Source organism: Sphaerodactylus townsendi, linkage group LG04 (genome assembly GCF_021028975.2).
Source record: "Sphaerodactylus townsendi isolate TG3544 linkage group LG04, MPM_Stown_v2.3, whole genome shotgun sequence".
Taxonomy (NCBI): Eukaryota; Metazoa; Chordata; class Lepidosauria; order Squamata; family Sphaerodactylidae; genus Sphaerodactylus; species Sphaerodactylus townsendi.
Genome location: NC_059428.1, coordinates 100,727,791 through 100,744,206, shown reverse-complemented (window position 1 = coordinate 100,744,206; position 16,416 = coordinate 100,727,791). Strand labels below are relative to the sequence as shown.

The following is a 16,416-nucleotide window of genomic DNA, read 5'->3' as shown; positions in this document are numbered from 1 at the left end:
GTTCTACAGTGTCCTTCATAGTCTTCTGCTCCACATCAGCAATATGGTCTGTTCTTGTTTCTTCTATTCCTTCCTCTCTTCAGACTTGGCATTCAACAGATCAGACTTTCATTCCATCTAACATCCCTTCTTAACCCCCTGTACTAGTTTTCTGTCTATTTACAGACAGCATAAACTCTTTATCTTCATCTTGGAAGCCCTTCATGGCTTCTACTTCCAATTCTCTCTGTTCTCATAAGAACATAAGAACTAGCCTGCTGGATCAGACCAGAGTCCATCTAGTCCAGCACTCTGCTACTCGTAGGCCCACCAGGTGCCTTCGGGAGCTCACATGCAGGATGTGAAAGCAATGGCCTTCTGCTGCTGCTGCTCCTGAGCACCTGGTCTGCTAAGGCATTTGCAATCTGAGATCAAGGAGGATCAAGATTGGTAGCCATAGATCGACTTCTCCTCCATAAATCTGTCCAAGCCCCTTTTAAAGATATCCAGGTTAGTGGCCATCACCACCTCCTGTGGCAGCATATTCCAAACACCAATCACACGTTGTGTGAAGAAGTGTTTCCTTTTATTAGTCCTAATTCTTCCCCCCAGCATTTTCAATGAATGCCCCCTGGTTCTAGTATTGTGAGAAAGAGAGAAAAATTTCTCTCTGTCAACATTTTCTACCCCATGCATAATTTTATATACTTCAATCATATCCCCCCTCAGATGTCTCCTCTCCAAACTAAAGAGTCCCAAATGCTGCAGCCTCTCCTCATAAGGAAGGTGCTCCAATCCTTCAATCATCCTCGTTGCCCTTCTCTGCACTTTTTCTATCTCTTCAATATCCTTTTTGAGATGTGGCGACCAGAACTGAACACAGTACTCCAAGTGCGGTCGCACCACGGCTTTATATAAGGGCATGACAATCCTTGCAGTTTTATTATCAACTCTTTTTCTAATTATCCCCAGCATAGAGTTTGCACATTGGTACCAATGTGGACCACAACTGCTGATTCCACCCCAGCACTGTCTAACAGCCTATCTAGACGAAGCGTGACATCCGCAACCTTCACACCAGGCAGGCAAGTCACCATGCGGTCATCACGCCTCTCACAAACCCAACTCTCTATATTCCTAATGATCAAATCACCCACTACAAGGAGCCCCCTACCTCCCTGAGGGGTATCCTCAGTGCGAGAGGATATCTGACCACCAGCTAAGGAAGGGGTCCCATCTAAGGGAGCATCTTCCACCACCTCAGACTGGCACCCTCCATCACCCAGACTCTCATTCTCCATGACATCTGAAGAGATGTCACCTTGGGACCCGGCTGTTAGGTCCCTGAAAGCCTTGTTTGTTGCCCTCTCTGCCTCTCTCAGCTTCGCCAGGTCTGCCACCTTGGCTTCAAGAGAACGCACACGTTCCTTGAGTGCCAGGAGCTCATTGCAGCGAGGGTACACCCATGACTTCTAGTGGCAGACAGTCATACATGTGACACACAGTGCAAAACAATGGAAAGCCCCCATCCCCCTGCCGGCTTTCTGCCTTCATATCTAATTTTGTTTAGATATTCAAATACTGATTTTAATTAATGCCTCCCTCTTAAGGTTTCTATACCTTCTACTATCCCTTAAAATATGTTCTTATTTACTAAAACACCTGTGTGCGCCGTTAGACTAACTGAAAAGATTTAAAAATTTGAGAAGCCCCAACCCTGAGCAGCCCCACCAATCAGCAGCTCCAACAGCCTCCACCAATCAGCAGCCCCAGGACAAGGAGAACAAAAGAGAAAACCCCTGCTTAAAATACACTGTTTAAAAGATGTGGCTTGGAGAAAAGCCCTCTGTAAAGAAAAACCAGAGCTCACTCAGCCCTTTCTGGCCCACTCCTCTTCTCCACTGCTCTTCTTCTCTGCTGGTTCCACAGACTAACTGAAAAGATTTAAAAATTTGAGAAGCCCCACCCCTGAGCAGCCCCACCAATCAGCAGCTCCAACAGCCTCCACCAATCAGCAGCCCCAGGACAAGGAGAACAAAAGAGAAACCCCCTGTTTAAAATACACTGTTTAAAAGATGTGGCTTGGAGAAAAGCCCTCTGTAAAGAAAAACCAGAGCTCACTCAGCCTTTTCTGGCCCACTCCTCTTCTCCACTGCTCCTCTTCTCTGCTGGTTCCAGAGACTCATATGCCAGCACATGACGTTTACTCCTCCAGCCTACTACTGTGATACATCTGTTAAGCTCCTGCTTCTCTGAACAAGTTTGCCCACTCTCTGTTGTAGTGTTTATATGTTTGGAACTTGCATGGCAATGACTCTTTCTTCATTAAAACCTCTCTTCCCTCTTTCATAGAATGTTGGTTTTTGTTCCTTAATGAAAATAATATGACTGAATTAGCTTATTAGTTATGATCTACCTTCCCCAGTGTTGATATTGAAACTGTAATCCCCTTGGAATGCAAACCTTTGTTGACCATTACTCTGTAAAGTTCCATATATACTGATGGACATACCGTATATACTTGCATATAAGTCGAATTTTTCAGCACATTTTTTGTGCTGAAAAAGCCCCCCTCGACATATACACGAGTGAGGTGTATTTTTAAAAATATTTTAGGGTTTTACTTTGTTGGTCTCCAGGGGGCGCAGTTTTTAGGCTGGGGGCACCAAAATTTCAGGCTATCATCAGGTGACACTCCTGATGACTCACCTGATGACATCAGGTGACACACCAAACCAGCCAGGTTTGGTGAAGTTTGGTTCAGGGGGTCCAAAGTTATGGACCCCCAAAGGGGGTGCCCCATTGTTTCCAATGGGAGCTAATAGCAGATGGGGGTACATTTTGAGGGTCCATAAAGTTGGACTCCTTGAGCCAAACTTCACTAAACTTGGGTGGTATCATCAGGATAATCTCTTGCTGATACCAGCCAGGTTTTGTGATGTTTGGTTCAGGGGGTCCAAACTTATGGATCCCCAAAGTGGGTGCTCCCATCCCCCATTGTTTCCAATGGAAGCTAATAGTAGATGGGGCTACCCTTTTGGGGTCCATAACTTTGGATCCCCTGAACCAAACTTCACCAAATCTGGGTGGTATCATCAAGAGGATCTCCTAAAGATACTCTGAAATGTTGGTACTGCTAACATTCCTCCCCTGATAGGCACCCTCAAATTTTCCCCAGATTCTCCCTTTAAATCACCCCCCCCCTTCTGAGTGGATTTAAAGGGGGAATCAGGGCTTACAGAGCAAGTTTACTGTTTTTCTTTGAAATAAATATTCAAAAACATGTAACCTACTGATGTCTCAATGTAATTTTATTGGTATCTATTTTTATTTTTGAAATTTACCAGTAGCTGTTGCATTTCCCACCCTCAACTTATATGCGAGTCAATAAGTTTTCCCAGTTTTTTGTGGTAAAATTAGGTGCCTCAACTTACATGAGGGTTGACTTATACACAAGTATATACGGTATGTAAACCAGCAATCATCTCTACAGAACGCAATAAAAGCTGAGGAAAATTTTGTTACCATGTGTGTTCCCTCATTACAAAATATAGGACTAATTGTAGGTTATTAGAAATGGTCTTTCTTGCAAATTATAATTTTTTTAGGTGTCAGAAGATAAGGCTTCAGGCATATGCTTAATGTAAACACATTATTTATGTGCCTGATATGAACATATTACCAGAGATCTGAGACTGGCTTCTATTTCCTACAATCACCAGCCAACCCAAATAATGTGTGAAGCAGAACACATGCAATGTCCAGTTTCCTGCAGGGATCCTTGTTTATGAGCTTTTCCATCAAATGTTCCAACCAACTGTTTTGTCTTCTGGACAGTTTGCGCAGTTGACATGAAAGGAAAGCATTCCCAACAATGTCTGATGTGCACAAAACTGTTCTCCCGACACTGGTGTGTAGGGGGCTTAAGATAAAAGGGAGCAATATTTCCTGGTTAAGATGAAACAGCATAATCACCTTAGGCAAAAAGCGTGGGTTGAGTGTTTAGCACTCCTTTATCTCAGTGGAAGATCAAGCGGGATGGTTTGCATAGGAATGTATGGAGTTCTTAGTCTTTTAGTACAACTATCTGCAAGACTTTAATGCAAAGTGATTATTATATCTGGCTGGAGGCACATCTGAAGATTTTGCTCAGTTCTGTGCAAGAGTATAACCAAAAGATGGTAGCTAAAACACAGAAGGAAATCTTCTCCAATAGACTGTAGCAAAAAAACAACAACCCCACACCGTCTCTACAGCTAAGGAAAAATAATACTAATTCTTCAAGACAAATTAACAAAATAATTATCTCACCAATTTCATAGCGTAAGACAGTATGAAATTTTCTGTGCAAAAACACTCCTCCTTGCAAAGTTTATGTATGCCAGAAAAGAACATTTAGTGAATTGTTAACATGTAAGGAAATTACACACAGTGACCAGTGATTAAAATTCAAATATCAGCAAGTTAAATTAAAAAGAAAACAGCCCATGCAGACATTCTAATTATAAGGGGGAGAGAAATGTCCTGTAGTATGATATCAGATACTTCAGTTTTATTGACTGGATCCTATATACCTGGAGCCACTATGGAAGTATTCCAGTCCCTTGCCCCTCTCCTACTTAGAAGATCACATGCATGAGATCATTTAAGAATGTCTAGAAGCAGTAGTCTTTATCTCTGTTTCTTACAGTGCAAGGTAGTATGACCTCCATCTCTGAAGAAGGCAAATTATGGGCCATATCCTACTAGTATTATATGTAATCAGACAAACCATAGAATAATCAGGGGTTTTCCTTTTCCTTTAAAGAGGTATATACATGCTGTTTCTCCCCACTATGATTCCTTCCTCGATATGAATATTATAATGTTTAAACAGCATACAAGCTTTTGCTAACTAGTTTTAAAGTCTAAAAAAGTCACTGATGATCCCTTTTTGTTTCCAGCACGCCTTTTGCAAAATAACTGTATTAAACTAATAAACAACAGAGTTCCTGCTTGTTTCATGGAAGTGAAGCTTGTTTGTGATAGGCAGCCAAGCAAGTGTCTATTTACTTGTTTAGCTGCAAGCAAACTAATCACATCAGTATTAGAGCTCTGATTGCAACTGAACACTTACTGGATTCTGTTGTCATCTGCAGTAAACTGTCAATGGCATTGGAAAGTAGGACTTTACTTGATATCTTCATGTGACTTAGTATAATAGGCACTGCCTCGTAGTCCAAAAACAAGGCCTTTCCTTCATCTGTCTTCAGATCCATGCAAAGTGTATCAAAGGCTTGAGCCAAGTAATCAGCTAGAAAGTACATTAGAATATAGATATTAAAAATGCACATAGCTGTTCGTAATCACATATCAACAAGCAACAATAGCAGAGCTATTTATGGCACACACAGGAAAAAATGGGGAAAGCAAAAAGACTATAAAATGCAAGCGGTCCAGTGGCAGCCATTGATTACTTCTGCTGTTTACATTTTCTTTCCTCACAGCACTAATAAAGTGGGCTCCACTCCATAAAACCACAGTATATGTTAGTCCTTAAAGCACCATAAGGCATTTGTTGTGTTGCTTCTACAGACTATAATTGTGGAACAGATATTTAAAAAGAGCATGAGAAATCAGCATACATTTACACACACACACAGTAACAGCGAAGCGAAGCCAGCCAAATCTGATGACTGGAGCTGTGAATGGGTAAAGCAGATTTTTCTACAAACCTGAAAAACTCCTCAAGTTTGCAGAAAAATGAGATTTTTTTTTAAATGGTGGGTTTAAAATTCCAAATGATAAAAAGAGTACATGTAGCTTTAAGGAACAGATTCCCTCAGTTGCTATTACAGTATTCCAGGCTGGGTTTCTGTGCAGGCAGGGTGCTTTGTGGGCCTATTTTGTTCTTTGAGGAAGGACTCAATGAGACAAGAATTGCCAGCTCCACGTGGAAATTCCCTGGAGATTTTGTGGTAGCGTCTGAGGAGGGCAGAGTTTGGGGAGGGGCATCAGCCAAATCTAATGCCATAGAATACACCCTCCAAAGCAGTCATTTTCTCCAGGCGGGAACAGATGTCTGTTGTAATTCAGTTGTAATTCTGAGAGATCTCGAGGTTCCACCAGCAGGTTGGCAATCCTAAGCCTGGAAGCAGCTTCTGGGTGACTTGATGTTACATGACTTGCATCTTATCTAGGCCTGGTTGCTTGCCACTGTTCCGACAGCAGATACCTTATGAAAGCCAGTGTGATGTAGTTGTTAGAACTTCAAGGTAGGGTCTGGGAGACCCAGGTTCCAATCCCCAGCTTCCTGTAGGAGCTCATTGGGTAATTTTGGAACCATGGGAACTAGGGTTTCCAGTCTCCAAGTGAGGGCTGGACATCATCCAGAACTACAACTGACCTCCAGATGACAGAGATCAATTGCCCTGGAGAAAATGGCTGCTTTGGAGGGGTGGTCTCAATGGCATTATACTGGGCTGAGGTAGCTTCTTTTCTCAAGCTTTATCCTTCCATGGCTTCACCCTCAAATCTACAGAAATTTCCTAACCTGGAGCTGGCAACTCTAAGGGAGAACTGATCTCTGTAGTTGCTAGATTGGTTATGATTCCAGATCTCCAGGGTCCCCCTGGAGGCTGGCAATCCTAGATAGAAGCAGGGAAAGAGAAAGAGAAAGAGAAAATAGAAGGAGAGATGCCTCCCTTAAGTCCTTGTAGGTCCCCACTTGTATTTTCCAATTTTCAATTTGCCACAATGTATTTTTAACGTAAAACTCATACTCAGAATTATTAAACAGAACTCATCAATTTTATACAAAGGTAAATTAAAATCTAGAACTTGCCTGGCATTTTTCTTAAACCTCCAAACTGAAACATTGCAGCTATGTTTGGATTAGTAGAACCTTTAATCTGTGCAGTAACACACATTAGCAACACCTTATTAAGGCAGTAAATAAGTGCTACCTTATTGTTTATTCTGAATATCCACTGCTTTGACTCTTGTTGCCCAAATGTGATCAAATATTTTGTCATTATATTGTTACAAGCGAGGAACCTGAAAGGAGTGGTGGAGTCATCTGGTTATCGCCCTTGCCACACTATTTCCTCTTTCTCTCTGCCTGACAGTCCCCGTATCCTCTCTCCTTTCCCTGCTTCTTTCTCTCCTTGTCACTCATCAACCAACCACTCTTTTTTCTCCCCCCACCCCCCTTCTTCAGCTTTATTTATTTACTCCATTTATAGTTGCACAGTTGACAACTACTGCTGGGCTTGGCCAAGTCATGCAAGTTGTTATGGAAGCTGCCATTGGCTCAAGGCAAGCTCTGTGGTACAAAGTCGTCCAGTAGCCACTGTTACATCTGGGTGTGGCAAACTGTATGGTACTAAGTTGCTTCCAAGAAGAGGAGTAGGCCTGGACTAGGATGCTAAAACAGCCATGGAAGGGGCCCTGTGCCCTCCCCACCACCAGTCCTTTTTTGACAGAAGCCAAGGTATAAAGGCTGAAATGTTGTTATGGTTGCTTAGCAACCTGCCCAATAGGCAGAGATCACAGAAAGCATCAGTTTTTCTTAAAGGGACAGGTGGTGCTTCTATTATTGTTTGGGACTAACCACATATTTTTAAAGATTTCAGCTTTTTCTGTAAACAGGTTTTTTTCAGGTTTATAGAAAGATTGTTCTTATCTAGTCATGGTTCCAATCTCCAGATTTAGGTATCCACAGATGGGGTCATGTTGAGAACTGATATACTGACAAGTGGGGAACCCATTGAGTGCATCTTATTTTCTTCTTCCTCTTTTCCTTCCCTGAAAACCCATATAGCCTCTCCCTCTTTCTTGCTTATGTTTCTCCTTCTCATTCACCAACCAACCTATCTTTATCAGCCCTCCCATGTTTAGTTTTCATTCTTTCCTCCTGGCCCAAAACTGTATGATTCCACATACTGGGAATAATTTAATTGAAGCTTCAACATTACAACCTCCATTGGTCCAAAAATTCTTTTGTATTGCTCCTGTACTTAACTGAGCCATAGAAAAAACATAGGCTAGATGAGCAATCTTCTGACCTTTCACTTAGAAAACAACTCCTAAATACTTACAGGAGTAAACCTGTTCCAATTGTATTGAATTAGTGTACCAAGAATGAATTTTATTACTTTTGGAGCAGGCCATTATTTTTGTCTTATCGCAGTTAATTTACAGGGGATTTGTGAAGCAGCAAAAGTGCAAAAATATCAAGAGCTCTCTTCAAACCAATAAGAGTTGTGCAGTCTAGTACATGGAGAAGAGATAAAGAGAAACATCCCAGAGAAATAGATTTTACTAAGTGAAGTAAAAAAATGTGGCCCTCTAAGGGAAGTCAAAGTGAAGTCACTTTTGCTAAATGAAGGCAAAAAAGATCATCCAGTGAGCTTCCATTACACAACAGTAATTTGAACCAGTGTTTCTCAAATCCTAGTCTGAAACTCTGACCACTACATCATATTGGCTTTCATGGGATGGCTGTTTTTGAAATGCTGCAAGAAGTTGGGACTGGGAAATTGGGACTGGCATTACTGTTGTGGTTGCCTAGCAGAAGCCACCGAGGACATTAATTTTTTAGCTAAAAGTGCTGCTTCTACAATTTTGGGTTTTTTAATCCAACCCATGTGTGTGTGTAAAGATTTAAGATTTAACTTGGGACTTTGCTTGGATTTATAGAAAGATTTGTCCTGTCTGCCCATGGCTTCAATATTGGGATTTAAATATTCACAGATTTGAACACGTTGAGGAATAAATATTGACTAAATATCCTGAGGAGAATCGCTGTTAGTATGCACTACAAAGGCTTCACTTAGCAATGAAACAAGGCTAAAAGTACACCCAAAAACAGATAAACAGAACAATCCTGTGCAGTTAATGAAGTATAAAGCCACTAAAATAAATAGGCTGGAGTAACTCTGCATAGGATAGCTTTGTAACACTATTGGTTCAAGTCAGTCATAGATCTTGGACAAACATTATGTGCAGTGGTACAAAAATTGTTAAATGCAAGTTTCTAGCTCTTCAATTCACATTTAACTTCACATAACCTAATGGTGTCATTCAGAATTTTTGTATGTGTCTACTGCTCAATAGTATTCTCAGGAGAATATTTTTGTATTACCAAAAATCTCACACACAAGCATTACCATTACTATGAATATATTTTAATTGGAAGAAAGGTAGATGAATACTGTCATAATACTTTGTCAAAGTATTATATAAACTGCAGTAATTATTGAACTTGCAAAGCCTTAGCTAGGATGCCCCCTACTGTACTACAACTTTAAAGCATAACTCTGCCTACAAACTAGTTTGAATTATGTATCAATTTGGATGATTTGGCATATTGTACATTTCATGGTACTATCTCATATTTTTTTCTTCTTAAAATCCACAGAACGTCTTCAAGACGTTCTATATACAGTAAACAGACCAGAGGCTTCAATGTCAAGAACTGGAGAAATCTCCTCACTTTTTGAACATTCAGACTGATGATAAATTCTGGGACATTTGGACATTTCAAGTGTTAGGATAGTGTAAATGGCTCTCAAGCAATTCAGCTCCACACTGTTATGCATCATATAACTGAGCAGGTCTTTTTAAGCTGGAGTATTTTTCTGGTTGTAGCTCTACATATGTTTTACATTTATGTTTTGAGTTATTCATATTAGATTTAGTATGTGCAAAACCATGTGACATTTAAGAATGAGGATTTCTGAAGTAAGATCAAGAATAAGGTTTTAGATCTAGAGGCACATTTGATGGCTGATTTTTAGAGAAAAACCATAATCCTGTGGAGTTCTCCTTTTTTGCTACTGATAAATCTCATGAGTGAGACCTGTGTCTATAAGATCTTTACACCTTGGACACTGTTTACCCCAAGAGATGGAATGATAAGGGTGGACTTGTCTTCATTCATCTAGACCTGGTTAGTCATGCTCCATTAAGACAAGGTTAATCATTCCTTTAAGATGATGATCAGCAGCTGCTACATTGAGAGCTTACTCATCATTTGAGTGACAGCTGATGTTATTTTGCAGGGAGGACAGATTTTTTTTGGCTTCTTTTGAATTGGCTTTTGGATAGTTGATCTGTTTTGTATCTATGGGGTATGTATACCTTTTATACCGGTAGTTACATGTACTAACATTTATTTTTGGGGGGAGGCAAGAGTTTCTGGGCAGCCCATTGCAGAGCACTCAGTGACAGGATGCAGCGCTGCTGTGATGCCACCCTGCCACCCCCAAGAGGGCTTTTCGGTGACGTGAGGTGGAAAAAACAAAAACGCTTCTGCACCACCGACAGGCCCTTCATTGGGGTCTATGAACAGATGGCGTTAAGTCCAAACCCCAAGCGCTGGTGTTCCAGCAGGCAAAGGCCAAGTGGAAACCAACTGATGTTGGCTCCACCTCTGGCCACACCTCTGAAACGCCCATTACGCCAGCAGAGGTGGCAGGGTGCAGGAATGGTGATGCGGGATTCTGTGCTACATCTGGCTGTTGTGGAGGCAAGCGCTCCGGGAAGGGAAAATCCACTAGTACAGCCCCACTCCAAAGGCAGATCCCCCCACACACTTTGAATTGATGCATAATCAAATTATTTGTTGTTTATCTTTTAAACATGTCCTTAAAATAATGACAGCTTTAAGGCTTTCTGCAAACCAACACAGCTAAGTTTGGCCTAGACCTGAGGTGGTGGTTTTACAACTGAATACACAGAAATGCCATGCTGAAGATGGGGTATGGTTGGCCAACTGTCGTTTATCATGTGGGTTAACTCCTTGTGATGTTTCTTACATTTCCACAATTATACTGTTTATTTTTCTGCACATTGAGACACTTTTAAATGTAAAATATATGATGGTCAGAGTTTTCCTATTGTGGGTTCAGGTGATGTTTTCATTTTGTGGTTTACAATACAGGTCTATTTTGAGATACCTTGTTGAATGTGTGGTTCTAATAAAAAGCATTACACAACATGCAAGTCTTGATATTCTTGACCACTCCCTTATCCCTTCCTTTTTACTTCAACCAACACTCAGCTGAGATTAGAAAACTCTTTGAACTCCCAGATGCTTCAGACACATTTGGAGACACCACAAACAAGATACTGGAACTCAAAATATTTGCTGAACTTACCCTGTGTCACTGTTTTGATTATAATTAAAGTTGACACAACTCTTAAAGGTAAACTTCCACTCTTGAAGAAAGTTGCTGTCTTAGGTTTCAGATCAGCGGTGGGTTCAGAAGAAACACATTGACTTCCCTTTGATGCAATGCCTTTAAATAAGTCTTCACCCAGCCTTCTCATTGTTGATATCATTGTTGAATGCTGTTATGCAAGTGCATGAAGACAACAGCATTATTCTACTGAGTACAGTATATTTTTATTTGCACAAAGGCCATCTAGTTCACTATTTGTTTTAGATGTTGCCTTTTAAAAAAACTCAACAGACTTAAGAGTACCTCCTCATACTATCTCCCAAATCTAGAGTTTGAGTTGATGCTGCTGCTTTGATGTAATTAGCAGGCATTTCTGATTGAAATATTGATGAATGAGGTTCTAAACCCTTCTGCCCTGAACAAATACTATCTACATTCAGAAACTTCTTCGTATTTACAAATTAGGGATTTTTCACATATTATACAAACTGGAATTAAAGCAAAAAAAAAGGAAAGAAAAAAGGAGCAGAAACTTAATAATGAATCATGGTAACAGGCATCAAGTGGAAAACACATCATGGATACTCTTATTCAGTGCAGTACATGAAAAACGCCTTGGAATTTTTCTTCCAGTTAACAGACAGCAATTTGAAAACACAGGAACCTGTGTCTGAACACAGGAACAGCTCCTGATCGTATCTGCATCAGCAAAAATACATTTCTGCACAGAAGATGCTTGTGTTCAGAGAACTATCACAGTCAAACTCTGATTTCCTCTACAGCAAGACAGTGTGCTAGGATCCTACTAGAGGGTTTGTTAACAAAGTACTGAAAAGACTGCTGATGTTGTCTCAAGAACAGCAACGTATAGGCAGTGTGTGAATCAGTTTTTACAGGGACATGTGCCAATGGAACTGTGCTAAATATTTATGTTGTATTCAACTGAAGGTAGCCTATCAATAACAAGCCTGAAAAGAATAACTATTTGAAGTTGTCTAGAAGAGGGATGTCATAACAGTCCCTTGTCAACTGAGTTCATATTTACAGCACTTTTGAAGTTCCAGTCAGAGGGTATATTCCACAATGTATTAAGAACTAATTACATTTTATAAATGGCTTCAGTGGAGTGCAGCTTGACCCTGAAAGCATTAAATAGAAGAATGGAAAACAATACTTAATAATTAGGATTTTAGCCTTCTCTGCAATATCAAGTTCTTGATCTGTCTTCTATTCACATGAGAACAGCCACCCTCTCCTTTCACAATATTCTTTGTGTGATAGCTATATTAATAATGGAAATGGTTTAGCCGCTATGGAAAGAATAATGATTTAAAACTCTGCTTCAAATGCACATCCAGCTTACAGCATAATAATTGAAACCCTCTGGAAGGAAAACAATCTTATCTAAATGCTAATGAACTACTTTGCACAAATATGTCTCACCTGTGTCCCACCATCTAATTGCCTGATAGCCCAATAAATAAATTTAACCATCTGCATGTGCAAGTTTGGATTCACAAAGGGCATCCACTGAAATTGCTCAGCAATCAGAGGCAAGACCTGTAACATACAAGATCACCATTAATTTGTAACGAGTGGGATCCAACAAACAGCTTCTGCATGAAAGTTCTTTCCTGGGGATATCTTTTACATTCATTCATCTTTACTTCACCTTCCCTCCAGGGAGCTGAGGTCCTTCCCTTTCCACCATTCTGCTCTAACAACAATCCTGCAAGGTAGCTTAGGCAGAGATAGTAGGAAGGACCACACAATGAGCTTCACTACTCAAAGGGAATTTGAACCAGGGTCTGCCAGGTCTCAGCTACACACTCTAACCAATACAATATGCTCATATTATCAATACCACAAAATGGCCCATTGGACACTTACTGTGAAGGGTCCTTCTCATTGGGGGATAGAAGGACATCTTGCTGGGTGATTTCCACTGTCCAAACAGGGAGACAGGAAATATCACCAAGATATTATTTCTTTCTGTGGGAGTCACCCTTGCCTCAGTTTTGGCAACTCCATAAGAAGTTTACCTAACTATTCATGCAACTTACTAACAACTGTCACACACTTTATAATATTAGCTCACAATTAAAGTTAGCAACAACAGTGAAGGTAGGTAAACAGGTAAGTAAACTATCATAGTAAGGAAAGGTTCTGAACGTAGAGAATTTTGACAATATCTATAAGAGGGCCACAATGTTCTCCTATCCCCCAATGAGAAGGACCCTCCACGATAAGTGCCCAAAGGGTTAGGGTTAGTGGGCTTTGCAGAGTGGAGAGTCAGCCTTTTTGTCTAAACTGTCTCATGGGTTGCCAACTCTGTTCTCTGAAAACAGCCTAGACTACAGGGCTGATCCAGGAGCATCAATCAGTGGTATTTGAAAGAATTGCTTGGTAAAGGAAAGAAAGGCATATAACTTTTTGGCAAATGCTGGAAGTTGTTTATTAGCCATGGGTGTGGCCCATTCAGCATTGGAAATACCTTCTCAGACTTATCTGTCCTGGGGAAAAGCTCATTGCTGCCCTTGGATATTTTTTCTCTTTGGGATCTTGACGGCTGATCAACCCCACCCTCCCCTAGTTTTACCTGTAACTCAAGGACTTACAAGGTTTCAGAAACTAAGCAAGCATAGCCATCTGCCTTGAAGAACCAGGTAGCAAGTTCAGGCAGTTCCATTTCCTCTTCTTCATCTGACATAAATTACCCCTCCTCCCTTTCATCTGACTAGCACTCTGAAGTGTTATCAAAGAGATGGGGGGTATCAGACCCGCAAGCAAGGCAGGGGTTTGACTTCTGTGCTGCCTTGGTGAACCACCTATTTGTAGCAGGGGCTGGTATATTTGTATTAGAATCAGATATGGGCTCCGGAGTAACAGGAGAAGGTGAGCAAGAGCTGGGAGTAGGAATGTGGTCCACCTGGACCTTCCTGTCGTTTCCCACTCCGTAGACCTGAGGGACCCACGTCCTGTTAGGAGAAAGGGCGGGATTTGGCCACAAGATGGCCACCAGAACTTTCTTGAGTGCTGTGACTCCTGCCTGGCTCATCCTCCGCATGCTACTTTTTGGTGCAAACTGGAGAGTGAAGTGTTTCAGCCTCCCCCGCCAGGGCAGATGGCTGCATTTCACCATGCAGCACCTCATTTTTGCCCTCTCCCTCACTGTGCGGCTCCTCTTCAGGGTCTGAGAAGAGGCTTTTCCTGCCAGAGTGGCTCATGACTTGAGTGGCAATCACTTAGAGAGATTAACAAGCTCCAAGATGTTCAATCCACCAAAAGAAGAAGGGGGGGGGGGGAGGACGGAAAGAAAACAGCTCTGAAGCTAAGAAAAAGGAGGACTCCAAGATAAGAGGGAACTAAAACAGCTATAAGATAGAAAGGAAATAAATTGAAGGAAGCAATAGTCAAATATGTCAGGAAAAAAGGCAAGCCTATTGTTATTACTAATCTAGTACAGCTAAGCTACTCTGTAGGTGTGCTCCCTCTGGAGGCAAGAAAAGAAAGGGTGACTCCCAAAGGAAGAAGGAAGCAAAAAAAAAAATCATTTCCTGCCTCTCAGTTTGGACAGTGGGAACCACCCAGCAAGATGTCCTCTGCCTCCAATGAGAACCAAAGGGTATACAACTAACACACAATATTTTTAAGAAATTCAGTTAGTACTGACTTGTTATCTTTAGAACAAAAGCCTAGCCTGAAGCTGATGATGAGTCTATCTAATCAACATTCTGTTTCCGGATGTGGATAGCCAGCTGCCTTCACAGAGCTCACAAGCAGGGCATCAGCGCAATGCCTTTCCACTGCTTGATCCCAGCTTCTTGCATTCAGTGGCTTCAATAAGGTATCACACATATTATTTCCCAGTATTTTACCCATGTTATCAACATGAAAGAAAGACTCACAATAGCTCCACAGCAGGCAAACCTGGAAGCCCAGGCTGCTGTAGGGCTGCACTGGTGTCCAGAATAAAGAAGAAGAGTTGGATTCTTAACCCCACTTTCTCTCCTGTAAGGAAACTCAAAGGGGCTTACAAACTCCTTTCCCTTCCCACCTTACAACAGACATTCTGTGAGGTGGGTGGGGCTGAGAGAGCTCCGAAGAACCGTAACTAGCCCAAGGTTACCCAGCTGGCGTGTGTTGGAATACACAGACTAATTTGAATTCCCCAGATAAATCTCCACAGCTCAAGCGGCAGAGTGAGGAATCAAATCCAGTTCCTCCAGATTAGAGCACACCTGCTCTTAACCACTACGCCACTGCTGCTCTCAGCTGGATTTCAGAGCAGGATGGAGTGTTCTCATGGGTGGAGTCAACGTTAGTTGGCTTTCACCCCCAGTTTGCTGCCTGTTGTGCTGTGGCCCTGGCCCTGGACCACCCTTTTGGATGGCGTAAGTCTACTAGGTCCCACAGGGAGAGTTTTTGCTTCTTTCTTTCTTGCTGCACCTCTGGAAAGCCTTTGCTTGCCACAGCAATCTGGATTGTGCTGTAAGAGAAAGTTATGTCACAATGTTCACTGAACTGAATAAGAGCAACAAAATGTGGAACAGAGTGTTTTAACAATGAGAATTCAGTTTCAGGTGGGTAACCATAGCTGTGTTAGTCAGTAGTAGTAGAACAAAATTTGAGTCCAGTAACATCTCAAGGACCAACAAAGTTTACCAGGATGTAAACATTCAAAAGCACGCTACTTAAATGGAAACACTAAATACATATTCCCCAAAACCCCAAGAGTGACACTGGGGATCCCTGGTGCATTTGGGTAACAAGGTATTTTGGACAAAAAGACTCCCGGAAATTGCTGCCATTTTAACAGCAGTAAAATCTTTGTCATTTTAACAACAGTTACTTTAGCTGCATATGCACGTAAGCATGCAGACATGATAAATGGTCTTATTACAGAACTACCTTGACACATTTTTCTTGTGTGTAGCTTCTGTTGAAGGAAAGTGTGCCTGTTGGCTTATGAATGTTTTCTTTCTCGTCATCATGCATCAGTTTACGGAGGTGCTGATCTGAGATCCAATCCAGGAGCACAGTTAAAAGGTCGTAGATATGTAAATTAAGTGGCACCTGCAAAGCAGACATCGGCATCTTTCAGAGCACATCTGAATTAGCTGCTTACGTCAAGATAGATATCTTTAACATGCATTAGCTTGTGCGATCTGCAATGCAATGCACATCACATCAGCTGCACTGACAGCATATGGATATCTGCTTACAGAGGAAATGTGTTGGAGTTTCTCTATTTCATCTTGGTGCAAACAGA

The 16,416-nt window shown here is 41.4% G+C and overlaps 1 protein-coding gene across 3 annotated transcripts in view; it reads right to left on the bottom strand.

Moving 5' to 3' along the window:
* CCDC138 (coiled-coil domain containing 138) overlaps window positions 1-16,416 on the bottom strand; it is a 65,091-nt gene that overhangs the window by 34,844 nt on the left and 13,831 nt on the right. For all 3 annotated transcript variants that reach the window (XM_048494906.1, XM_048494904.1, XM_048494907.1), the window contains 4 exons: window positions 16,056-16,220; window positions 12,588-12,704; window positions 11,121-11,313; window positions 5,096-5,272 (listed from right to left, as the gene is read on the bottom strand). In XM_048494906.1, the coding sequence (XP_048350863.1) occupies window positions 5,096-5,272; window positions 11,121-11,313; window positions 12,588-12,704; window positions 16,056-16,220 (652 nt within the window). The remainder of the gene's footprint in view (window positions 1-5,095; window positions 5,273-11,120; window positions 11,314-12,587; window positions 12,705-16,055; window positions 16,221-16,416) is intronic.